Below are 27,205 nucleotides of genomic sequence, written 5' to 3'. Positions count from 1 at the left end.
GTTATCGCCTTAGAGGAGAACAATCCCAGCTCTCCTTACGATTGAAGTCCCTCAACCTCTGCTCCAATCTGGGAAAGCTCCTCTGCGCCTTCTCCAATCTTGGAAAGCTCCTCTGCGCCTTCTCCATGGCCCCGATATTCTTCCTGAAGCGTGATGCCCAGAACAGAACACAGTTTCAGCTGAGGCCGAACCAGAGATTTATTTATTTTTATTCATTCATGGGACATGGGTGTCGCTGGCTGGCCAGCATTTAATTTATTGTCCATCCCTAGTTGCCCTTGAGAAGGTGGTGGTGAGCTGCCTTCCTGAATCACTGCAGCCCACGTGCTGTGGGTTGACCCATTATGGCGTCAGGGAGGGAATTCTGTGATTTTGACCCAGTGACTGTGAAGGAATGGCAATATATTTCCGATTAAGAAGTCGCAGAACACCAGGTTAAAGTCCAACAGGGTTATTTGGTAGCAAAAGCCACTAGCTTTCAGAGTGCTCGCTGCTCCTTTGTCAGGTGAGTGGGAGTTCTGTTCACAAACAGGGCATATAAAGACACAAACTCAATTTACAAAATAATGGTTGGAATGCGAGTCTTTACAGGTAATCAAGACTTAAAGGTACAGACAATGTGAGTGGAGAGAGCGTTAAGCACAGGTTAAAGAGATGTGTATTGTCTCCACAGTTAGTGAGACTTTGCAAGCCCAGGCAAGTCGTGGGGGTTACAGATAGTGTGACATGAACCCAAGATCCCGGTTGAGGCTGTCCTCGTGTGCAGAACTTGGTTATCAGTCTCTGCTCAGCGATTCTGTGTCGTTGTGTGTCGTGAAGGCCGCCTTGGAGAATGCTTACCTGAAGATCAGAGGCCAAATGCCCGTGACTGCTGAAGTGTTCCCCAACAGGAAGAGAACACTCTTGCCTGGTGATTCTCGAGCGGTGTTCATTCATCCGTTGTCGTAGCGTCTGCATGGTCTCCCCAATGTACCGTGCCTCGGGACATCCTTTCCTGCAGCGTATCAGGCAGACAATGTTGGCCGAGTTGCAAGAATATGTACCATGTACCTGGTGTTCTCACGTGAGATGATGGCATCTGTGTCGATCCGGCACGTCTTGCAGAGGTTGCTGTGGCAGTGTTGTGTGGTGTCGTGATCACTGTTCTCCTGAAGGCTGGGTAGTTTGCTGCGGACAATGGTCTGTTTAAGGTTGTGCGGTTGTTTGAAGGCAAGAAGTGAGGGTGTGGGGATGGCCTTGGCAAGATGTTCGTCTTCATCAATGACATGTTGAAGGCTCCGGAGAAGATGTCATAGCTTCTCTGCTCTGGGGGAAGTACTGGATGACGAAGGGTACTCTGTCCGCCGTGTCCCGTGTTTGTCTTCTGAGGAGGTCGGTGTGGTTTTTCGCTGTGGCGCGTCGGAACTGTCGATCCATGAGTCAAGCGCCATACCCTGTTCTTATGAGGGCATCTTTCAGCGTCTGGAGGTGTCTGTTGCGATCCTCCTCATCCGAGCAGATCCTGTGTATACGGAGGGCTTGTCCGAAGGGGATGGTTTCTTTAACGTGTTTAGGGTGGAGGCTGGAGAAGTGGAGCATCATGAGGTTATCCGTGGGCTTGCGGTACAGTGAAGTGCTGAGGTGACCATCCTTGATGGAGATGTGTGTGTCCAAGAATGCAACCGATTCCGGAGAGTAGTCCATGTGAGTCTGATGGTGGGATGGAACTTATTGATGTCATCATATAGTTGTTTCAATGATTGTTCACCATGAGTCCAAAGGAAGAAAATGTAATCTATGTATCTAGTGTATAGCACCGGTTGAAGGTCCTGTGCAGTGCATCAAGATGTTGGCATATTGAAGTGCGAATTTGGTCCCCATGGCTGTTCCGTGTGTATGGATGAAGAACTGGTTGTTGAAGGTGAAGACATTGTGGTCCAGGATGAAGCGGATGAGTTGTAAAATTGCATCTGGAGACTGGCAGTTGTCGGCGTTGAGTACTGAGGCAGTTGCAGCAATGGGGGATGCTGGTGTAGAGTGCCGAGACATCCATTGTGACGAGGAGTGCTCTTGGTTCAACTGCTCCATGTGTGCTGAGTTTCTGTAGGAAGTCCATTGTGTCGTGACAAAAGCTGGGGGTTCTTTGTACAATGGCTTTCAGGATGCCCTCGACGTAGCCAGAGAGGTTCTCGCACAGGGTCCCATTGCCCGATACGATGGGACGGCCGGGTGTGTTTGCCTTGTGTATCTTCGGGAGGCAGTAGAGATCTCCAACGTGGGGAGTATGTGGGATGAGAGCACGGAGGGTGCTCTGAAGGCCTGGATCAAAGGTCTTGATCAGAGTGTTGAGTTGACGGGTGTGTTCTTTGGTCGGATCTGTGGGTAACTGTCTGTAGTGTTCCTCGTTGTTCAGTTGTCGGTACACTTCTTTGCAGTAATCCGTTCTGTTCAGTATGACGATGGCCCCTCCTTTGTCTGCTGGTTTGATGACAATGTTGCGGTTGGTCTTGAGAGCACGGATGGCCTTGCGTTGTGCTTGGGTGATGTTTGGGGCTGTCTTGTGAGTGCGGTTGACGCACCTCCTGACGGCTTGGGCATACATGTCAAGTCGAGGGCAGTGGCCTTCCGGAGGAGTCCAATTCGACTCTTTCCTCTTAGGTTGCTGCACTGTGGATCTCTCTGTCGGCTCTTCCGGTTCATTGGCTGTCTCATTGTGTTTGCTGTTGGCCTCTTGGGATTTGTGGAAGAACTCCCACAGCCTCATTCGCCTGATGAATTCCTCTGTGTCCCTGTGAGACTGATGAGGTCTATTTTGGTGGTGGGGCAGAAATTGAGCCCTCGGCTGAGAACTTCGATTTCATCTGGTTGAAGTGTGTAGTCCGACAAGTTGACAATGGACTTCCCTGCAGTGGTACTGTTTTCTACTGTTGGTACCGGGGGAGGCTTGGTTGCTGCTGGTGGTGATGTCGATTTTCTCAAGTTTCCTGTTCTTGGTGTGCATGTAGATGGCATAGTTCCGTTGTCTCGTCTGCTTGGCAGAGTTTCGCAGCTGGTCTGCGTCCTGAGCGCAAGTTGAGAATATGGACTCTATCTTGGTTTCCAGGATGCGGCGTTTGCTGTAGAGCTGGTGTATGAGGTGATTGAGGAGTGCGAGAGAGGTGCGACGGCAAAGCCTCTCAGTGTAGTCTGTGTTATAGGTTGACCTGAGTGGGTTCGTGATCTGTAATCCTTTCGGTATCTTGTCTGCTTTCTTGCATTTTTGTAGAAACTTGATGTCTGTATCGATATGCGTGATCTTCTTGGAGATCCTCTCCACTTGGAGCCGGCAGTTTGCGGTGTCGATGGTAGTCATGATGTGGAGATGCCGGCGTTGGACTGGGATAAACACAGAAAGAAGTCTCTCAACACCAGGTTAAAGTCCAACAGGTTTATTTGGTAGCAAAAGCCACTAGCTTTCGGAGCGCTCGCTGCTCCTTCGTCAGGTGAGTGGGAGTTCTGTTCACAAACAGGGCATATAAAGACACAAACTCAATTTACAAAATATTGGTTGGATTGCGAGTCTTTACAGGTAATCAAGTCTTAAAGGTACAGACAATGTGCGTGGAGAGAGGGTTAAGCACAAGATCTTGGGTTCATGTAACCCCCACGACTTGCCTGGGCTTGCAAAATCTCACTAACTGTCCTGTCTGGAGACAATGCACATCTCTTTAACCTGTGCTTAATGCTCTCTCCACTCTCATTGTCTGTACCTTTTGAGACTTAATTACCTGTAAAGACTCTCATTCCAACCATTATTTTGTAAATTGAGTTTGTGTCTTTATGTGCCCTGTTTGTGAACACAACTCCTCACTCACCTGACGAAGGAGCAGCGCTCCCAAGTCTAGTGGCTTTTGCTACCAAATAAACCTGTTGGACTTTAACCTGGTGTTGTGAGACTTCTTACTGTGTTTACCCCAATCCAACACCGGCATCTCCACATCATGAATATATTTCCGAGTCAGGATGGTGAGTGGCTTGGAGGGGAACTTGCAGGTGGTGGTGTTCCCATGTATGTGCTGCCCATGTTCTCCTAGGTGGAAGTGGTCGTGGGTTTGGAAGGTGCTGACTAAGGATCTTTGATGAATTGCTTTATGAAGGTTATGAAGGCAACTTCCTCGCTGTTCATCTGTATGTAGCACTTTATAAGACCAAGGATTTGATTGATTTGATTTATTATTGTCGCATGTATTAGCATACAATGAAAAGTATTGTTTCTTGCGTGCTATACAGACAAAGCATACCGTTCATAGAGAAGGAAACGAGAGAGTGCAGAATGTAGTGTTACAGTCATAGCTAGGGTGTAGAGAAAGAAGAAATTGAATTAGAGCAGTGTCAGAGAGTTTAAAAGAGTTAAAATTAAGTTTTAGAAGCATAGAACGAGAGTAAAAGATAGAATTAGAAGGTATGCTGGGCACAGCTTGCAAGAAGTTGCTTTGTTCCAGTGCCATCTTGAAAAGGATCATGTATGTTAACGGTCCTCTCAAATTATGTTCTCAATATTTGGGTGACACAGTGGTTAGCATTGCTGCCTCCCAGCGCCAGGAACCTGGGTTCGAGTCCCAGCTTGGGTCGCTGTGTGGAGTTTGCACATTCTCCCCGTATCTGCGTATCTGGTTTCCTCCAGGTGCTCTGGTTTCCTCCCACAGTCCAAAGATGTGCAGGTTAGGTGGATTGGTCGTGCTAAATGGACCCTCATATCAGGGGATTAGCAGGGTGAACATGTGGGGTTACGTGGATAGGGCCTGGGTGGGATTGTGGTCGGTGCAGACTCGATGGGCCGAATGGCCTCCTTCTGCACTGCAGGGATTCTGTGACCCTAAGGTGGGATCACCACCAGTCGGTCAAGGGTGATCAGGGATGGGTAATAAATTCTGGCCTTGCTGCCAGTGGGGCTCACATCATTAGAATGAACATGTATAAACAAACCATGTGTGGTTGAATATGCATCACTGCTGGATTACTCTGACCCCGAATAATCTTGGTTTGCTTTGACTCTGAAGTGCCCAAGGATGTGGATACGACTTTGATGGACATCTCTATGGTTGGAGACTTATTGCCCGGAGCCCTGGATGAGACTAAGATCAGTAGATAGTCTAAAGCAAGCTGAGGAACTGCTGAAAGAAAGTGTCACTGCGATTTAAGTTTTGCCATCTAAGAAGTGAACAACGATGCCTGTGTGTTAATAAATAGCTCGGGGAGAAGCTCCTTTGCTCTTTTAATAAATTGAGAGTAAAGTCTATATTGATTGAACTATTCTGTTTTTTTTAAGCACTTTTGCCTGCCTGTTGTTATATAAATGTCTGTTTCATCAGAAATATGACAGTAATGGAGTAAAATTTAATTCACGCACTGAATGGTATGCCGATGTACCCAGATATTGAGCAGGTAAAGGTACACTCCAGCCTACTTGGGGGAACCCCTTCAATATGTGAGTGGTGATACTGAGAACCCAAGTAGAATATTTAATTTAAAAGCCCCAAAATTGTAATGCACTTCTTTGGTCCAAGTGCAAGGATTTCAAGGTTCAAAGGCAGCTGAGAGTTTCAAAGTTATCCTTCGCCTTGTACTCACCTGGGAAAAATGCCAGAGGTGAAGTGAGGAAGAGATTTTTAATGCAATAATTTGTTATGACCCAGAATGCCAAGGCGACGGACCAAGTGCTGGAAAGTGGCATTAGAATAGATAGGTGCTTGATGGCTGGCGCAGATGTGATGGGCCAAAGGGCCTCTTTCTGTGCTATAAAACTCTTCTGACTCTATGAATGGGCTGTAGAAACAAATCGATCCCAGTCGCATGCGGCAGTGTGGGCTGCAGATATCTGTGGAAACAGATTCAGTAGGAATTTTCAGCAGTGCATTGGTTAAATCCATGATGGGGATAAAATTGCACGACCGTTGGGGGGAAAAGAGCGGGGTATTGGGGCTAATTTGGATAGTTCGTTCAAAGAATTGACACAAGCACACTGAGCCAACTGGCCGCCATTTGTGCCATCGGGTTCCACAAGGATTGTTAAGAGATAGCAACACCAGGTTAAAGTCCAACCGGTTTATTTGGAATCATGAGCTTTTGGTGCGCTGCTCCTTCATCAGGTAAGTGGAGAGGTAGGCTGCTCACCAATCACCCGATGAAGGAGCAGTGCTCCGAAAGTTCGTGATACAAAATAAACCCGTTGGACTTTAACCTGGTGTTGTGAGACTTCTTACTGTGCCCACCCCAGTCCAACGCCGGCATCTGCACATCAAGGGACAGCAAAGTTGAAGCGACCCTCATGAGTGAAGGTTTGGTGCAAGTATCTCACTGAGGTGGGTGGGGAATGTTCCCAGAAAAATTGGTGATTCAATTTTCTTTTGGATGGGGCAGGTGGTGACATTGACACCGTGCCAGACTGTGGAATCATTTTTTTTACTTTGAAATGATCTGTCGCTTGGATGGGTAGTGGAACCTACGCAACTGAAAGTTGATGACTTGCCAAAATAGATTGCAATGACTTGCTGAACCTGGCACTGATCCATTAAGCACTGCGTTCAGACAGCTTCTGGTAAAAGAATAAGTGTTCCGTAACAGTTCACTACTGTTTCTCTTCAATGTGTAATGCTCCTGGAGGGACCCATAAACAGCTGCCGATAGTGACACCACTGCACCCACCCAGAATGGAGGTGATTGGGTAACTCTTTCCCCCCCCCCCCCCCCCCCCCACCCCCATCAATCATGTCTGCAGATCGCACTGCAACATGTGACTGGGATCGACTTTACGCACAGAACTTGTGGTTGTGTAACTGTTCTCCAATCACTGTGTTATCTGGAGAATTAACCTTGCTTTTATCAAAAGACATTGCTGTAGTTTGAACCATGAGCTCTGTTTGCTGTAGTTCTGAAATACTCTTTTTAGACTTTGTTTGGTGTGAAATAGACTCTGTTTGTCGTGAGTCCTGCATATGTGGCACAGTGGTCAGCACTGTTGCCTCACAGTGCCAGGGGCCAGAGTTCGATTCCCGGCTTGGGTCACTGTCTATGCAGAGTCTGCACGTTCTCCCTGTGTCTGCGTGGGTTTCCTCCGGGTGCTCCGGTTTCCCCCCACAGTCCAAAAGTCGTGCTGGTTCGGTGCATTGGCTGTGCTAAATTCTCCCTCAGTGTATCCGAACAGGCGCCGGAGTGTGGTGACGAGGGGATTTTCACTGTGATTTCATTGCAGTGTTAATGTAAGCCTACTTATGACACTAATAAAGTAAGCTTTAACTTAAATGTTCTGCCCACTTCTAACTCATTGGCTGACACAGTGATGTTGGGAGATAGTTGTCCATAATGTGAACAGAGTTTTTCATTAATAGGTTCTGTTTTCTCTGCAGCACATGCTAATGGGGCGGTGATGAATGGGGCGGTGATGAATGGACTGGTCTTGTTTGAAGCTGAGATGGCGAACTGGGAGAGAGGGTGTTCACCTCGTAATCGGTAAGTGTGGACCTTTTGTTGCGTGGGTGTATTGGAACCACATACCATGATAGGTGAGAGACTGTGAAGCGAAGGGATTGCTTCACTTCCTCCACTTGCTATATGATGTAATTAATGTTTGCAGTTGAATTCAGCTCAGATCATTTCTGTCCAAACACCCACCACCTATTCTCTCCCCCTCCCCTCCCTAAACCTCCTGAAGGTATTGACTCATTGGCTTTTACTTCCGTGGATACTATCTTCCATCTGACATCCCAACTGACTGGTAATTCTTTATGCAAACCTAGACATCAAATTCTGATGAGCCATTTCACAATGGTGGGTGAGTGGAAAGGCACAAAAGCCCGACTCAAGTTTGTTCTTGTCTGAAGTCAGCACAGACACCTATTCCACAAGGAAGCAAAAATCCTGTTTGCTTCCCCGCCCCCCCACCACCAAGTCCGACTCGTGTATGATTGCCAAGAACCTTGAAACTCCTTGTAGACCTTCAAATAACTATACCGGACCAGCGGAGAGACTGAGGAATCTGGGATTATTCTCCTTGCAGCAGAGATGTTTAAAAGGAGATTTAACAGCGATGTTCAAAATTATGATGTGTTGTCATAGAACAAATCGGGAGGAATTATTTCTAGTGGTTGAATGTTGGCAAATTGAGGTCACACATTTAAGGCAATTGGCAAAAGAAGCAGATGGGAAATGAGAATTTTTATGTAGCGTATTGTTATAATCTACCTGAAAGCAAGATAAAAGTAGAGTCGATAGGTGAATTGGATAAAGACTTGGAAACTTTAAGTTTATTTATTAATGTCATGAGTAGACTTACATTAACACTGCAATGAAGTCACTCTGAAAATCCCCTAGTCTCCATGCTCCAGCTCCTGTTTGGGTACACTGAGGGAGAATTTAGCACAGTCAATGCACCTAACCAGCAAGTCTTTCGGACTATGGGAGGAAACCGGAGCACCTGGAGGAAACCCACGCAGACACGGGGAGAACGTGCAGACTCCGCACAGACAGTGTCCCAAGCTGGGAATCGAACCCAGATCTTGGCGCCGAGAGGCGGCAGTGCTAACTACTGTGCCACCGTGCAGCCCGGTGAAATTTAGAGTTGCAGGGAAAGAGGGAGGGATTAATTGGATAGCTTTACAAAAGCCATCATGGGCATGATTGGCCGAATGGCCTCATCCAGTGTTGTATGCTTTTATAATTCTGTAGCGTGAACAGTATGCTACATTCCCTTTTGAAAGAAAATTCTGCATCATGATTTGAATGTTTCAGGAACACTAATCTGGCATCAAAAATAACTTGTCTGTTTTATCACCATAACCTTGTACCCAAGTAACACAATGTTTCCATAAAAGAGGGTGATTCTGGTAAACCAAGAAACTGGAAGGTGTGTGACTTCATTCTGTTTCTTTTTTAATTCAAATTAAGTTTCAAATTTTTTTCCCGTAAAATCAGCTTATTTCACATTATTCTGTGAATTGGCTCATCAGAATTTGATGTGGCAAATTGTAATTGGCTTATTTTAATCATTCTTAATGGTGCATTGGCAAAGGACTGTTAAATGTCTCCTCAATCAGGAAGGCTGGTCAGTCAATAGTTTGTCAACTAATGATGAAAGTAATTTGCCAAATTGATCAAGATATTTTGTTCTTGGCTGACATTTACTGGACGTCTTATGACCCATTTTTAAAATTCTTTCGTAGGATATGAGCATTGCTGGCTTGGCCAGCATTTATTGCCCATGTCTTAATTGCCCTTGAGATGGTGTTGGTGAGCTGCATTCTTGAACCGCTGCAGTCCATGTGCTGTAAATGCACCAACAGGGTTCATCAAGAGAGTTCAAGAATTTTGACCCAGCGACAGTGAAGGAGCATATTTCCATGTCAGGATGGTGAATGACTTGGAGCTGGTGGTGTTCCCATGCATCTGCTGCCCTTGTAGATGGTAACAGTCGCAGTTTTGGAAGCTGCTGTCTCAGGAGCCTTTGTGAGCTGCTGACACCAGATTCAAATCTTTTCATGTCAAAAAATGCAACATGACCCATGTTATTCAGCCTGAGAAATGCTTCGTTTTTTCCTCTCCGCTATGATTGAGAAACTTAATGGTCACAACCCATTGTGGTCCACAGTTACCCATTGAGGTACTCTCCCTACCTTGTGCTTAATGCATTTTAATGCGTGGGGAATGCCTTGCTTACTGTGTGCTTGGCACAATTGTGCTTGCAATGTGCTTGTTCAGGAACGTGAACAAATTGATCACTGATTGACCCCCCTCCCCTGAGCTACAATGTCCTCTTTGCCTTTGGGCAACTTGATGACTTCATTCCACCAGTCATAGTCCCTGGTCAACCGAGAAGTTGATGTTTATCATGATAAATGATCAGTTACTATCAATCTGTCGTATTTCTACCATCAGTATTTTAATTCTCTCAGTGAATTTGTGCGGTGAAGTGATTGAAACTTTGAAGTTGTTATGAAAGCATGCTGACCTTGCAAGAGCAATGTTAAAACACCAGCATGCTATTTCAATTCTGTGGATAATGTAATGTAAATAAACACGAGGTTCTTTTGGTTGGGGACAGACCCAGCTGGACTATTTGCAGAATGAAATGTTTCGGAAACACACTGTTTGTGTGACATTGTGCACAGCTCAATGGGATTTAAGAAATCAGTGTTCGTATTGTGTTGCTCGGTGAACGTGTCAGTTTGAATGGTTGTGTGAGTTTACTATGGCTCCTTCTCCCGAGGCACATTGTGTTCTGCATTTCATATACTCTCTGTCCTCTTTCCCTCCCACACTAGATTATTCACGCACTGGCCAGATTATGTTCTGGTGCTTGTTGTGAACCATTATGTCGAATCAACCACAAACTTAAGTATAATATTCATCCTACTACCAGCTGCTTATTTTGGATTCCCAGCTTTGTGCGCTATACAGTGTTATGCATATTTTCCATTATAATTCAATGTTATGAAGCGATGGGTTATTGGCCTATAATTTCACTGTGCTTCGTATTGTCATTAAAGCCCAGTTGGAAGGTACTGCCGAAGGAATCTTGGTGGGTTCCTGCAGTGCATCATTTAGATGGTACACAAGGCTTCCACTGTTCGTCAGTGATGGAAGGATTAAATATTTTTGGAACTGGTAGCAATCAAGTGGACAGCTTTGCCCTGGATGGTGTTGAGATTCTTGAGTGTTGTTGGAGCTGCACTCATCCAGGCAGGGAGAGTATTCCATTAAACTCCTGACTTGTGCATTGTACAGTAACAAGTCTCACAAACACCAGGTTAAAGACCAACAGGTTTGTTCGGAATCACAAATTTTCGGAGTACTGCTCCTTCATCAGGTGAGTCAGTGCTCCAAAAGTTCACGATTCCAAATAAACCTGTTGGTCTTTAACCTACAGTTGTGAGACAACTTACTGTTCCCACCCCAGTCCAATGCCCTCCTCATCTTGTGCATTGTAGATGGTGGGCAGGCTTTGAGGAATCAAGTGGTGATTTACTTGCCACATGATTCACAGCATTAACCTGCTCTTGTAGCCACAGTATTTATTTGGCTTATCCAGTTCAGGTTCTTATCAATGGTAACATTCACAGTGTTGATAGTGGTACTACCTGAGTGGTACTATGCATCGTATTGTCATTAATATCTGGTTGCAAGGTGCTGCCGAAGGAACCTTAGAGATAGAGAACCTGGTGAACTGGTGCAACGACAATAATCTCTTCCTCAATGTCAGTAAAATGAAGGAGATAGTCATCGATTTCAGGAAGCGTAGTGCAGGACATGCTCCTGTTTACATCAATGGGGATGGGGATGAAGTGGAAATGGTCAAGAGCTTCAAGATTCTAGGTGTCCATGTCACCAACAAGCTGTCCTGGTCCCTCCACACCGACACTATAGTTAGGAAAGCCCACCAGCACCTCTACTTTCTCAGGAGGCTAAAGAAATTTGGTATGTCTGCTCCAACTCTCAGCAAATTTACAGATGCATCATAGAAAGTATCCTTTCTGGTTGTATCACAGCTTGGGATAGCTCCTGCTCTGTCCAAGACCACAAGAAACCACAAAGGATCGTGAAGTGTAGCCCAATCCATCACACAAACCAACCTCCCATCCATTGACTCCACCTGCACTTCTCACTGCCTCGGAAAAGCAGCCAGCATAATCAAAGACCCCATGCACCCCGGACATTCTCTCTTCCACCTTCTGCCATTGGGAAAAAGATACAAAAGTCTGAGATCACGTACCAACCGACTGGAGAACAGCTACGTCCTGCTGCCACCAGATCTTTGAATGGATGTACCAAATATTAAGTTGATCTTTCTCTACACCCTAGCTATGACTGTAACACGACATTCTGCACCCTCTCCTTTCCTTCTCCCCTCTCTACTCTATGAAAGGTATGCTTTGTCTGTGTAGCACGCAAGAAATAATACTTTGCACTGTATCCCAATACATGTGACAATAAATCAAATGATGTCATCAGCTGCTTCACAGGCTTTCAGTCAGTCTAACCAAAGCCTTTCTACATGAATAACTTCTCCATAAACCTGCCTTGTTGACTGCAACCGACCCATGTTCTGTGACCCCACTTGCTTTTAGCCTCACAAGTACAATGTATACAATAATAACTAGAGGCCATCAATGGTCACCAAGAATCCAGTGGGATCTCAGGAGATACTTTATCTAAAGAGTGGTGAGAATGCAGAACCTTCCACCACAGGACGTGACTGAAGTGAATTGGCACGGCAGTACAGTGGCTAACATTGACGCCTCACAGCGCCAGGGACCTGGGTTCGATTCCCGGCTTGGGTCACTGTCTGTGCGGAGTCTGCACGTTCTCCCCGTGTCTGCATGGGTTTCCTCCGGGTGCTCCGGTTTCCTCCCACAGTCTGATAGACCTGCTGGTTAGGGTGCATTGACCCAAACAGGTGCTGGACTGTGGCAACTAGGGGAATTTCACTGCACTGAAATTAACTTCATTGCAGTGTTAATGAAAGCCTTACTTATGAGTAATAAATAAACTTAAAAGTGAATAGAATGGATGCATTTAAGGGGAAGCGAGACACGTATTTGAGGGGGAAGGGCACAGGTGGTTGCAAGAATAGATTTAGACGAGGGAAGATGGGAGGAGGCTTGAGTGGAGCATCAACATTGCTTTGGGCTGGTTGGGCCGAATGGTCTGTTTCTGTGCTGTGTTAACCTCTGGAGGGTAGCCCGGCTGGAGCAGGTTAGAGATGGGGAGGAGCAAGACTTTGAAGATTTGAAAACAGGGATGAGAACTTTGAAAATAATAGGGAGCTAATGTAGGTCAGGAATGAGAGAGGTTAACAGGACCGATTGAGTTAGGATATGGCCAGCAGGCTTTAGGATGCTAGAAATGTGTTGAAATATTGAAATCTTAAGATAAAGAAGGCATGGATATATATTTGGTAGCATTTGAGCAGAGGCCAGGGCAGAGTCGGGCAATGTTCTCATAGAATAGAATCCCTACAGAGCAGAAGCCATTCGGCCCATCGAGTCTGCACCGACAACAATCCCACTCAGGCCCAATCCCCGCAACTCCACACATTTAGCCCACTAATCCCTCTAACCTACACATCCCTGGACACCAAGGGGCAATTTAGCCTGGCCAATGCACCTAACCTGCACATCTTTCAGACTATGGGAGGAAACTGGAGCACCTGGAGGAAACCCACGCAGACATGGGGAGAACGTGTAAACTCCACACAGACAGTGACCCGAGGCGGGAATTGAACCCAGGTCTCTGGAACTGTGAGGCAGCAGTGCTAACCACTGTGCCAACATGCCGCCCTATTGGATTGTCGGGCAAGAAATCAAACAATTCCCGAGACAGTGGAGGACTTTAGAGAGGTGGGGGGTGAGGTGGAGGTAGAGCTCGGTATTCTGACATGTTCCCCAGGATTCTCCTATTCTCCCATTTCTTTCATTTAGAAGATTTAATGGTGTTTAAAGTGTTAAAAGTGTTTGCTTTAAAGTTGATTTTGTTATCCAAAGGTGTTGAGGGTTATGGAGTTAAAGGTGGGTATTTGGAGTTAGGTCACAGATCAGGCATGATCGCATTGGGCTATATAGGTTTGAGGATCTAAATGGTTACTGCTGTCTCTTCCCCTGGGTCTGTGATTCCTGGGGAGCGATGGAGCTTGCAAGATTGAGATTGCTGGACTTTTGCCAGGGAAGAGTATCGGAAGATATGGAGCAAAGGCAGGTAAATGGATTTCAGATATAGCTTATCCATAGTGGCTGAATTGATTGGCATGATTGAATGGCCTCCCCTTTTTTTGTGTGGGGGGGGGGGCAGGTGTTCCAATGTCCAAGGCCTCCACTTTTCCAACTATTTAAAACATCCTTTATTTCTTAATTCTTGTGTCCATTATTTGACTGTCGTGATTTAATATGTAATTCCACTTCTGACTTGGCTTTGGTTCATCAGTGTTTTGATATCGGGGTCCACATCTCCCTCCAGCCCTCTTTCTAACGTCTGCTAGGAAATTCCAGGAGAAACTTCTTCACCCAGAGAGTGGTGAGAATGTGGAACTCACTGCCACAAGGAGTGATTAAAAACAAATAGCATCGATACCATTAAGAGGAAACGAGATAAGAATATTGGAGGCACGGTGGCACAGTGGTTGGCACAGCTGCCTCACAGCGCCGGGGACCCAGGTTCAATGCTGGCCTGTCTGTGTGGAGTTTGCATGTTCTCCCCATGTCTCCTCCCGCAGTCCAAAAATGGGTGGGTTAGGCTGATTGGCCATGCTAAATTGACCCTTCGTGTCAAGGTAGGGTTAGCAGGGTAAACACGTGGGGGGGTGGGGCCTGGGTGGAATTGTTGTTGGTGCAGGCTCAATGGGCTCATTCTGCACTGTAGGGAATCTATGGTTCCATGAATATGAGGGAGAAGGGTAGAGGTTATGATGGTAGATTTACATGAGAAAAGATGGGGTGGGGGTGGGGCTCGAGTGAAGCACAGATACTGACATGGACTGGTTGGGCAGAATGGCCTGTTTGTGTGCTGTCGATCATGGCGACACGGTGATGCAGTGGTTTAGCACTGCTGCCTCACAGCGCCAGGGACCCAGGTTCAATTCCAGCTTCTGGTCACTGTCTGTGTGGAGTTTCCATGTTCTCCCCGTGTCTGCGTGGGTTTCCTCCGGTTTCCTCCCACAGTCCAAAAATGTGTGGGTGAGATTGATTGGCCATGACAAATTGACCCTAGTGTCGGGAATTAGAGGGTAAATGGGGGTTACGGGAATAGGGCCTGGGTGGGATTATGGTCGGGACAGACTCAATGGGCTGAATGGCCGCCTTCTGTACTGTCGGGATTCTATGATCCTCTAATTTACAGTACAGAAAAAGGCCATTCAACCCAATTAACCTGTACTGGGTTAATGCTTCAGGCAAGGCACTTCCCAGCCTCCTTCATTTCATCTTATTAGCATGTGCATCTATTTCTTTCTCCCTCGTATGAATTTATCTCGCTAACCCTTATTATGCATCGGTGTGCTATTTGCCACAGTCACTCCCGGCAGTAATGATCGTCAGATCGGAGCTTTAGTTCCCTACTCTGGAGCCTGTGACAGGGACGGGGCTCCTGAAGTGTATTTGATGTAGGGTTGTGGACTTGAGTGAGTTTGTCAACGAGAAACCTGTAGCTGGCGGGGTGGGGGGAGGTTTGCTGCCTGCAGCCGTCTCCCTGCTACTGCTTTTGTTTAGGTGAAACACACGTGCGGAACAACAAAGGCTGATAAGCGGCTAATTAATGAATTGTGTTCGGCTGACTGAGCTGCCAAGGGGAAAGATCGAAAAAGCTCATTGATCTCTTGAAACCAGGCGGCAGGAGGTTGTATTTTCTTTTGCCTGAATGGTTAGTTTTCCCTCCCACTGACCTCCCGATGTGGGTGGATTGGGGGGGGGAGCTTTGTTCCAGATGATGTCAGGAAACAGTGGGGTGTGGCTTTCTCTGTTACCTAATGCCTCTTGCTTTGGTGTGCGACCGTGCATCCTGAACAGGGAGTGCTAACAGCTGTGGAGGGGGGAAGCAGGTGACTTATTGCACTGACCGCTGCCGCCTTTCTGTGGTACAAGGTAGACAGACTGATGACTCCATGGCTCTGTTTCCTAGCGATGAGAGTCCGAGACTAACGACAAGGAAGATATCCTCAAGGTAAGAAGGCATCCAGCTGCGGTGTATGGACACCTATTCTCAGAGATCTTGGCTCCATTATCAGTGCTGTCTTACTGCATGGATTTTACTCTGGTCCATGATTGCTTTTCCTTGTAGCATTAAATGAGGTCTTTATGATTTCCAAGTTCTGCATTGATTTACCAAGCATTATTTTAAAAGCTGGGCTTGTGATTTTGCGAGAAATGTAAGATGTTAATAGGCATGAGGTGCTAAGTTAGGTTATTCTGTTTTCATAAGACCTTATTCTTCTGCCGGACACCAGTTGAGTCGAGATGCATTGACATTGCCCCATAATGTTGAATGTGTGTCTCTCTGTTTAGTTTGATTTGAGCCAGGTGTTCTGGTGAGCTTCACCTGCACGCCGTGAGTGATTTACCCAGCGGAGCGAAACCTATCGGAAAGGAATCCCTTTTACTTTCCAGCCATTTTAAGTTCTGCTTCACCCTGCAGTCATTTTGTGCAAGGTTTGTATGTGAGAAACATTAATATTCAGCACCACATTCCTCACTTTGCGTGCTGTCTCGCTCCCCCCATTTTTTTCAGCAGTCGGTACAAAATGAATGTATTTCCAGACCTTGGTGTCACTTGCACAATCGAATGCAATTGATGCTAATTATTATTGGTTATCATTGCATTAATGTTCAGGACAATGCCCAAGGGACCGATTAAGTGGACGGCCTTAATAAAAACACGGCACGTCGCTGTCGGTATTGATTCCTCTGTGGTTGTCAATATTCCCAGCATTGGTCAAATGAACTGAACTTGCATTGGATAAAAGTTAAAGTTTATTTATTAGTCACAAGTAAGGCTTACAAATGCATCTAGCCAGCAGGTCTTTCAGAGTGCGGAAGGAAACTGGAGCACCCAGAGGAAACCCACGCAGACATGGGGAGAACGTGCAGACACGGTGGCACAGTGGTTAGCACTGCTGCCTCACAGCGCCAGGGACCCGAGTTCAATTCCTGGCTTGGGGTCGCTGTCTGTGTGGAGTCTGCACGTTCTCCCCGTGTCTGCGTGGGTTTCCTCCGGGTGCTCCGATTTCCACCCACAGTCTGAAAGACGTGCTGGTGAGGTGTATTGACTCAAATCAGCTGCTTTCAGGCAGCACTCTCACTACTTTTCATGTGTAAAGCTGCCTTTGGTTTCGGGCTGTTGAGTCCAGCTGCAATAAAGAGAAGCAACGTTGCAAAACGTTAAAGGCAAGGGATCGGCAGGAAACTCGACCGCTGCAGTTATGCAATTTCTGACTTTGTACCTGGAGTGTAACTTGTGCACGAGGCTGATGTTGTCATTTGTTGGCCCCACACGGGAAGCACATGTGTGACCAGTAACACACGCTTTCATGCGTGTAATCCAAATCTTTTGGGAGTTGTGTTCGAAACAACCAGCCCACGTCTTGAAGGGCTTCATTTAGGTCATCGCCCACGCTCCCTTGTAAAAATGTTTTGTCATGCACATGAAGGTTTTGTTGAATTTTTTCGCTACGGCCTTGTACGAGAGCACCATGGAGCAAAGCCTGGACAGTACATCCCAGCTACTGCCATAAAGCTGGGTAACTTAACAGCCACACTGATCATTGCGTCCTTTAAGATTTATAACAACAGTCTGCATCTATATAGCAAATTTAACATAGAGAAGCATCCCTCTGTTCTCAAAACATCCCTCTGTTCCACTCCATCTGACGAAGGAGCAGCGCTCCGAAGGCTAGTGGCGTTTGCTACCAAATAAACCTGTTGGACTTTAACCTGGTGTTGTTAGACTCCTTACTGTGTTTACCCCAGTCCAACGCCGGCATTTCCACCTCAAAAGCAAAGTCAGAACAAAAAAAAACCAAAGGAGACATTAGGACAAGTGACCTGAAGCTCCGTTTTTAAAAATTAGTTTTACACTATGTGGGCGTTGCTGGCTGGGCCAGTATTTATTGCCATCCATTGCTCCCCTTTCAGAGGGCATTTGGGAGTCAACCACATTGCTGTGGGTCTGTAGTCATATGTCGGCCAGACCATGTAAGGACGGCAGATTTCCTTCCCTAAAGCACATTAGTGAACCAGATGAGTTCCGACATTCGACAATGGTCATCATTATATTTTGAATTCCAACTTTTCATTGAATTCAAATTTCACCATCTGCCATGGTGGGATTCGAACCCGGGTCCCCAGAGTATTACCCTGGGTTCGTGGATGAGTGGTTCAGTGACCATACCACTGCCTCCCCAAGATTTGAGGAATGTTTTTGAGCAGAGAGAGGCAGAGAAGTTTGAACTCAGATTTTAGGGCCTAATGAGTTGAAAGAGTTTATGCAACTCGTTGTCATGACTGCTGGAGTGAAGCAGTGTTTTATAATTTTTTTTCTTCCCCAAGACCCACTTTTGCCAACAGGCCAAGCTTCGGGACGTAAGCCATGTTTGCTCATTCGCCAATATTTCCCTGTGTGTCACACAGGCTTTGGATCCTGATTTGCATTGGCACAATTAGCAAAACCGTACCTCAAGAAATCACCTTTTATACTGCTTTGTCCCTGATTTTAGTTTCTTCTTCGTAGGCTGTTCACCGGAGTTCGTGGCGCGCTCTACAGAACTAACAGTAGCACTGCTCTGTCCTGTCGTGGACTCAGTAAGAGTTTTAACAACGCCAGGTTAAAGTCCAACAGGTTTATTTGGTAGCAAATACCATTAGCTTTCGGAGTGCTGCTCCTCAGCTGGTCGTGGACTCCACAGAGCAGCTTTCAAGCAGATTCCAATGTGAGATCTGGCCAGTAGGTATACTGCCTATTAATGTCTCTGGCCATCTCTTGTAACTTAATGATCCATGGTCCACAGTCCTCTGTCTTCTTGTCTTGCTCACAAGTGAACCACAGTGGCTACAAGAGCAGGTCAGAGGCTAGGAATACTGCAGCGAGTAACTCGCCTCCCGACTCCCCAAAGCCTATCCACCATCTACAAGGCACAGGTCAGGAGTGTGATGGAATACTCATAAGAACTAGGAGCAGGAGTAGGCCATCTGGCCCCTCGAGCCTGCTCTGCCATTCAATAAGATCATGGCTGATCTTTTTGTGGACTCAGCTCCACTTACCCGCCTGCTCACCATAACCCTTAATTCCTTTACTGTTCAAAAATTTATCTATCCTTGCCTTAAAAACATTCAATGAGGTAGCCTCAACTGCTTCACTGGGCAGGGAATTCCACAGATTCACAACCCTTTGTGTGAAGAAGTTCCTCCTCAACTCAGTCCTAAATCTGCTTCCCCTTATTTTGAGGCTATACCCCTTAGTTTGGTCTGGCCTACATGTGATTCCAGAGCCACAGCCAATGTGGTTGACTCTCAACTGCCCTCCAAGGGCAACTAGGGATGGGCAATAAATGCTGGCCAGCCAGCGACACCCGTGTCCCACAAATGAATAAAAGAAAAGAACAAAGCTCAACTCCAAGTGAATTTCTGTCAAAAGCCCTTATATACAGGGTGTTTGGTGCCAAGCAGATGTGCAAGGCATGCTCACCTGCTCATTGTTGCCTCTTATGGTCAGAGACTACAGGGAGTATAAATTGTGGCAGAGGTTTGACTACATTTAGAGTAGCCTGTGCACTACTGTGTGCAGTCCTTGTCACCACATTACAGGAAGGATGTGATTGCTCAGGAGGGAGTGCAGAGGAGATTCACCAGGATGTTGCCTGGGATGGAACACTTAAGGTATGAAGAGAGGTTGGATAGGCTTGGATTGTTTTCGTTGGAGCAGAGAAGACTGAGGGGCGACCTGATTGAGGTGTACAATGTTATGAAGGATATGGACAGGGTGGATAGGATGCAGCGTTCCCCTTAGTTTAAGGGTCTGTCAGGAGGGGACACAGGTTCAAAGTGAGGGGGAGGAGGTTTGGGGGGAATGTAAGGAAAAATATTTTTACCCAGAGGGCGGTGACGGTATGGAATGCACTGCTCGGGAGGGTGGCAGAGTGCAGGTTACCTCACGTCCTTTAAAAAGTACGTGGATGAGCACTTGGCAAGTCATAACATTCAAGACTATGGGCCAAGTGGGAGAGAGGTGTTTCTCGTGTGTCGTGCAGACTCAATGGGCCTCTTTTGCACTGTGATTCTTTGAGTTTGTGTCAGGCAATCTTTGGGGAACTTCACGACCCTTTATACACCTGCTTGCAACCCACCCGCGGGCTGCGACCCCCATTTTGAAAATCATAGAATCCCTGCAGTGCAGAAGGAGGCCATTCGGCCCATCAAGTCTGCACCAACAACAACTCCACCCAGGCCCTATTCACGTGATCCCCTCATATTTACCCCGCTAATCCCTCCAACCCTCCGTATCTCGGGACACTAAGGGCAATTTAGCATGGCCAATGCACCTAATCCACACATCTCTGGACTGTGGGAGGAAACCCACGGGGAGAACGTGTAAATCCTCACTGACAGTAACCCAAGCCAACCTGACGCTGTGAGGTAGCAGTGCTAACCACTGTGCCGCCCACAAAAAGCCTGCCGTAAACCATAGTGGAGGAAATTGAAGCTTCCAACCCCCCAGAGTTGTTCTGGAGTCTCCAGAAATCGAAGACTCGTGCTCCATTCATTACCGGCAGAAAATCATACATGCACATATATAGATATTTAAAATCCTTTTTTTTTTCAAAATGCAAGTGGATCCATAACACACACAGCCTTTGAGGAGAGGGGAAAGGAATAAAGTGAGAACATCTTTTTAAAAAAAAAAAGTAACATGTTTATTTTTTCTTCAGTGCTTCCTGTTTCTTTTCGAGCGATTTAGAGAGATGTGATACAATTCTGCCAACAAGTTGCATTGAATTTTACAGCACAGAGATGCTCATCTGTGTCAGGTGCTTACACTCTACTTGAATCACCACCTGCCCTTATTAAAGGGTCTCTGGAGCTGATGCAGTCCAATGTGGTGCAGGTACACACACAGTCTTGTTAGGTAGAGGATTTCAGGATTTAAGGAACATCGATTAGTTTTTATTCTTTCTTGGGATGTGGGTATTACTGACGAGGCCAGCATTTATTGCCCATCCCCAATTGCCCTTGAATTGCGTGGCGTGTTGGGAGTCAGTGAAGAGCCAACCACATTGCTGTTGGTCATATCAAAATATCCTCCCCTCTTTCCCCTTGATGTGCTTATCAAGAGTCATTTTCAATTATTTTTGCTTCAACTACTCCCTCTGGTAGCAAATTTCACATTCTAACCACTTTAGTACATAAACTTGTCCGGAATTCCCTATTTTAATTGATTTTTATTTACAGTTAACAGATACTGAACTACTTCGCAAATTAGAAAATGTGTTTCATCAGCACACATCAACGAGTATTGCGATAACGCAGCTGTTCAATAAAGTAAAACATTCATTCAAAAATTACAAATCCAAATAGTTCCTCTATCATTTTTTTGGCCTCGAGTTTCTCCTCTGATGGTTGAGTGATGCAGAAGTGACACAACAGAAATTGCCTCACCAGTTGCACCTCCTTAGCTGGGCTCCATTGGCAGTGCAATGGACTACTTGTGTTTAAACGCTTGGGCTAGACTGGGGAAAGCATGTATATATTTTTTAACATTAATGGGATGTGAACACAGAAGACAAGGCCATCATTTATTGCCTATCCTTAATTGCACTGGAGCTGATGCAGTCCAATGTGGTGCAGGTACACACACAGTCTTGTTAGGTAGAGTATTTCAGGATTTAAGTAACATCGATTAGTTTTTAAAAATTGTTTCTTGGGATGTGGGTATTGCTGACGAGACCAGCATTTATTGCCCATCCCCAATTGCCCTTGAGTTGCGTAGCTTGTTGGAGTGAGTTACGAGTCAACCGCATTGCTGTTGGTCTGGAGTCACAGGTAAGCCAAACCAGATAAGGACGACAGACTTCCTTCCTTGGAAGAAGTCAGTGAATGATTTTTGATGACAATCGGTGATAGTTTCATGGTCACCATTACTGAGACTAGCTTTCAATTCCAGCTTTTACTAATTGAATTTAAATTTCACCCAGCTGCCATGGTGGGGTTTGTACCCATGCCCCCAGAGCGTAGCCTGGGCATCTGGCTTCCTAGTCCAGAGACATTACCACTATGTTATCATCTCTCCCATGTCAACCCTTATAAGGAAGGGTCAGGAAGTGTTCGCCTACCTTTCTGTTGCAATGCTGATAGGACTGCTGTGCATTTTCCCCCAGTTTTCTCTGATTAGACACGTGAACCGGGGGGAACAGAGGGATATAAGCAGTTGGTCTAGATAGGACAACATGATTGGTGCAGGCTTGGAGGGCCCAACGGCCTGTTCCAGAGCTGTACTGTTCTTTGTTCCAACCTTTGGAGCTCTTTCCTTTGCTGTTGTAACTTTACAAAATTGATGAAGATTGGTGTGTAGCTGGCTATGACGGCAACTAGTGTGCAATTATCCAACAGGACTGGCGAGTCCTGCTAAAAGAGTGAGCTCCTGGAGGAGGTAACAGTAGGGGTCAGCACAGATCCCCTCACGGGTTACTGTCTTGAGGAGGAAAAGAAGGTTCAAACACAGAACTAGTTAGTTGAGGAAAGTTACATATATTACCAATCCTTGGCCTCATGCATTGTTTAGACAGTTTATTTATTAGGGTCACAAGTAGGCTTACATTAACACTGCAATGAAGTTACTGTGAAAATCTCCTAGTCACCACATTCCGGCACCTGTTTGGATACACTGAGGGAGAATTTAGCATGGCCAATACACCTAACCAAGCGCGTCTTTTGATCTGTGGGAGGAAACCGGAGCACCTGGAGGAAACCCACGCAGACACAGGGAGAACGTGCAGACTCCACACAGACAACCCAAGCCGAGAATCGAATCCGCGTCCCTGGCGCTCTGAGGCGGCAGTGCTAACCACTGTGCCAACCATAATGACCGTTGATGTTTCAAAATATTTTAAAATTTTAAGGTGATGTACTTGGAGTTCATTTCTCAGACCTTTTTTGAGCAACGCCTAAGTGACTGCTGATCCTTTTAGGTTAGGGTCTTGAGTGATGTAAAGAGTAAAACCTTGGCTTTAAAGGAAATGGGAGCAGATGTAGACCATTTGGCCCCTTGAGCCTGCGTCTGTGTGACTATTTTGAAAAGGAAATAACATGCACTGTATTCTTCCTTGGGAAGAAGTTTGCTTCTGGCCTTGTCAGCTGTGAATGGCAAACAGAATGTGCTGTAAAAGAATGACTTGTATTATAGCCTCTTACACAACCTCTATGTCTCCAAGTACTTGACAGCCAGTTAAGTATTTTTGAAGTGTAGTCAATGTGGTAATGCAGAAAATGTGACAGCCAATTTGCGCAGAGCAAGCTCCCACAAACAACAATCTGATAACGACCAACAATTCTGATTTTCGATGTTGAATGGGACAATAGGGATAACTTGATCTCTTGCTGTTCTGTGCAACGTTCATGATGTGGAGATGCCGGCGTTGGACTGGGGTAAACACAGTAAGAAGTTTAACAACACCAGGTTAAAGTCCAACAGGTTTATTTGGTAGCAAAAGCCACACAAGCTTTCGGAGCTCTAAGCCCCTTCTTCAGGTGAGTCCACAACGTTGCCATGGGTTCTTTTATGCTCACGTCAGAGACCAGACAGGGCTTTGATTTAACATCTCGCCCAAAAGCAAGATGCGCAACACGTTTCACAAAGATTATTGATTTGAATCAAGTGATAACCACAGTTGATTTAAGTCCTTTTCTATTCTGATAAATTAAGTATTGTAGTGTAGCATGGTGCATAGCTCTTGGTTTCTGTTCCATAGTTTTTTGATGGTTTGGTCGTGTCCTGTCCTGAACTATTCTCATTTTTCTGCAGCAGTTGTCGAGCCTTTGCGTAAATAGCTGGCATGTGTCAATGACCTTGGGGATAAATGCCCTAGAGAACCGCTGGGAGATTTACCCAAAGCGTAATTTAATTCTTTGAGTTTCCTACGTAGTTAAATGTAGGCAGGCTTGCACTTATCGTTAAATTCTCCTTCAGTTACATAGCGTCAAATACAAGGAACTTGCCTTGTTTGTTTGTTTTGTAGTCATCATGGTATTTTTCCCTGAACTGTATTCACCATACTGTTACCATAGTGATGAGATTAATAGCTGCTATCCCATTACAATGCCAGTATTGGAAAATTGCAAGCCAATATACATTCCCCAAAGACCAACAAAAACACACAAAATGCTCAAAATATGTGGGCCAGAGAGATTCTGTGAAGTGGGCAAGGGTCAACACTTCAGACACACAACCCTTTCCCAGGATTGGTGGACATAAATTAACTTTAACTCAAGACATCTATTAGTCACAACTAGGCTTACACTCGCACTGCAATGAAGTTACTGTGAAAATCCCCGAGTCGCCACACTCCGGTGCCTGTTCGGGTACACTGAGGGAGAATTTAGCACGGCCAATGCACCCAACCAGCACATCTTTCGGACTGTGGGAGGAAACCAGAACATCCAGAGGAAACCCACGCAGACACGGGGAGAATGTGCAAACTCCACGGGGAGTCCAAAAATAAGATCATAAATATAAGATAGTCTCCAATAAGGATTTCAGATTAATCTTCACCTGGAGATTAGTTAGAATGTGAAACTTGCTACCGCCAGGAGGTGTTGAGGCAAATAGCAAAGATCTCATAGAATCCGTACAGTGCAGATGGAGGCCATTTGGCCCATCAAGTTTACACTGACTCTCTGACAAAGCATCTTTCCCATCCCGCCCCCGCCTTATCTATGTAACCGCATGCATTTACCCCACAAATGCCCCGAACATACATTTTTTGGGACACTAAAGGGGAATTTAGTTTGGCCAATTCACCTAACCTGCGCATCTTTGGATTGTGGGAGGAAACAGGAGCGCCCGGAGGAAACCCACACAGACGTGGAGAGAACGTGCAAACTCCACACAGATAAGGCTGGAATTGAACCCGGGTCCCTGGCGTTGTGAGACAGCTATGCTAACCACTGTGCTGCTTCTAAAGATGCATTTAATGGGAATATAAGAAATAGTTGCAACGTTAGGCCATGCTGTCCCTCGAGCTTGCTCCACCATTCAATAACACCAAGGCTAGTTTCCAAACTCAATTCTACTTTTCCAGCCTATTCCAACATTCCTTGATGCCCTTAGTAAATATATTCACTCTTGAATATATCCAACATTTGAGCAGTCCTTTGGGGTGGAGGATTCCAATGATTTGCAAGCCTGTGAATGTAGAAATTCCTGCTCACCTTAGCCCTAAATGGACTACCCTTTATCCTGGGACATTGAACCCTATTTCCATACTCTCTGGGGCAGCAGCATCTCAGCATCAAGGGATAAGGACATGAGGGGAGAAGGAAGGGAAGTGTATGGCAATGGGGTTTTAATCGGAGGGGCGATGGTCCAGTCATATTATTGCTAGACTATTCATCCAGAAACTCAACTAATGTTCTGGGGACCTGGCTTCAAATCCTGCCACCGCGGGTAGTGGAATTTGAATTCTCTTAAAAATATCTGGAATTAAGAATCTACTCATGACCATGAAACCATTGTCGATTATCAGAAAAACCCATCTAGTTCACGAATGTCCTTGAGGGAAGGAAATCTGCCGTCCTTACCTGGTCTAGCCTACATGTGACTTCAGAGCCACAACAATGTGGTTGACTCTGAATTGCCCTCGGGCAACCGGGGATGGACAATAAATGCTGGCCAGCCAGCAACATCCATGTCCCATGAATGAATTTTAAAAATCAAATGAGGAGGCTCATGTGCAGGACTGGCACTGACAGATTGTGCCACTGCTCAGCAAAAGAAGGGTGGGTGAAGGGGGCAAAGGCAGAAAAGTGGCAATGGGGCAACCCCCATCCAGGGTCCTGCTAACCAAGCTGGCTGGAGGATTATCCTCACCTGAGGGTAAAAAGAACATTTTAGACGAGAGGCTTTTGTATTAAAGGTGGCATCAGAGCAGATTTAACAGAAAACTGGAAGTTGAGAATTAAGCCCACACTGGAAGTTTGGTGGCAAAAAAGTATAATCTCCAACAACAACAGAAAAAGGCTTAAAATCTCAGTAGGTCTGATGGCTTCTGTGGAGAGTGCAATCTCAGTTCTTGTGTGACGCTAGTCTACCTTTAAGAAATGTGGGGTTTTTTTCAAATCATGTTCTCTGCAATTTGTAAGCAGGCCTTTTGTTTTAATTGAGGCATCGGCAATCTAGTTAAAAGACTTTTTATTGCTGCTTTAATGGCTTAAATGGGATTTTGTTTATTTTTACTCTGGGCCTCGAGTACTTTCTGGGATCTTTAATGACCCTACCTTGTGAGGGGGAAGATTGATAATCTTCCATAAGCGGCACAGTGGTTAGCACTGCTGCCTCACAGCGCTAGGGACCCGGGTTTAATCCTGGCCTTGGGTCACTGTCTGTGTGGAGTTTGCATGTTCTCCCCGTGTCTGCATGGATTTCCTCTATGTTCTGGTTTCCCCCCCACCATCCAAAGATGTGCGAGTTAGGTTGATTGGCCCATGATAAAAAAAAATTGCCCCTCAGTGTCAGGGGATTAGGAGGGTAAATATATGGGGTTACGGGGATAGGACTTGGGTGGGATTATTGCTGGTGCGGGCTCGATGGGCCAAATGGCCTGCTTCTATACTGTAGGTTCTATGAAGTCGAAGTTGGGTGATTCCTCCCCAGAAGAATTCAAGGTTTCGTTTTCAGTTTGGCTGCTGGCTGCAGTTTTAGTTTAGAAGGGGTGTGAACATGGGACTGAGAAGCGGTGTTTTTCTCTCTCTCTCTTTGGTATTGGAAATCCAGCTGGCTCGCTGGAAGCAAGGCTTCTTGTTTTCCTGGAGTGAAAATTCTGCTGTTGGTGTTTTTGCTAACTAGTATCTAGAGTCCCTCTCTCCCTGGTGTTTTGCGAAGCTGATCTGACTCCAAGCTTGTCTGTGTGTGCGTCAAGAGATTTGCAGCATCCAACCAAGGGACTAGGTTCCAGGATCATGTGAGCATTCGTATTTTCTGTGCTAAACCTGTGGCAAGGATTTTGTGCAGGGAAGTTTATTTGATTGGAACATTTCATATTTATTGAAGGTTGTACAATATCATGGTTTTTCTTTCGTGTTTATAATTAGTAAAAGTTATTGCTAATTTTCTTTCTATACCTGTTAACTATATCCTTAAATAACCGTTGTTTGATAAAAGCTCCCTAGTGGGTCAGTTGAATCATACCTGAAGTGAAACATCTCCTGCTCACCCTAGCCAAATTCAAATTGCAAAACGTGTGATCCAGGTGGACTTCATAAAAAGACTTTGGAGTTTCTGACCTGAATTGTAACACATGGGAGTGTCAGTGGACTTTTAAGACATGTCAGCAAACCCTAGAGATCAGGATCGAGAACTTTTTTTTATGTGAAGGGCAGCTATAGAGTAGGAGCCACTTAATGATAAGGGTCGGGTTAAAATTGGAACTAAACTTAATTAAATTCGCAGGATGGGTGAGAGCATGAAAAGATATCGACACCAACAGTTGGAGACCAGGGAGAGGGTC

At 45.8% G+C, this 27,205-nt stretch overlaps 1 protein-coding gene and 1 long non-coding RNA gene across 5 annotated transcripts in view; one reads left to right on the top strand and one right to left on the bottom strand.

Annotated features, from left to right (window-relative positions):
- The window catches only part of gpsm1b (G protein signaling modulator 1b), a 298,729-nt gene that overhangs the window by 23,828 nt on the left and 247,696 nt on the right, over nucleotides 1-27,205 (top strand). For 2 of the 4 annotated variants that reach the window (XM_078226261.1, XM_078226258.1), the window contains exon 2: nucleotides 7,365-7,467. In XM_078226261.1, coding sequence (XP_078082387.1) covers nucleotides 7,365-7,467 — 103 coding nt within the window. Of the gene's footprint in view, nucleotides 1-7,093; nucleotides 7,218-7,364; nucleotides 7,468-15,627; nucleotides 15,661-27,205 lie in introns of those variants that run through there. The other 2 variants (XM_078226259.1, XM_078226260.1) reach the window with 2 other exon arrangements.
- LOC144502403 (uncharacterized) lies at nucleotides 5,617-6,288 on the bottom strand. Its single transcript, XR_013499335.1, has 3 exons — nucleotides 6,231-6,288; nucleotides 5,795-5,836; nucleotides 5,617-5,764 (listed from the first exon to the last, which is right to left on the bottom strand). It is a non-coding gene; the product is annotated as an uncharacterized LOC144502403 (long non-coding RNA).

The sequence above is a fragment of the Mustelus asterias genome, chromosome 13 (assembly GCF_964213995.1).
Source record: "Mustelus asterias chromosome 13, sMusAst1.hap1.1, whole genome shotgun sequence".
NCBI lineage: Eukaryota > Metazoa > Chordata > Chondrichthyes > Carcharhiniformes > Triakidae > Mustelus > Mustelus asterias.
This window is presented reverse-complemented; position numbering and strand designations above follow the sequence as displayed.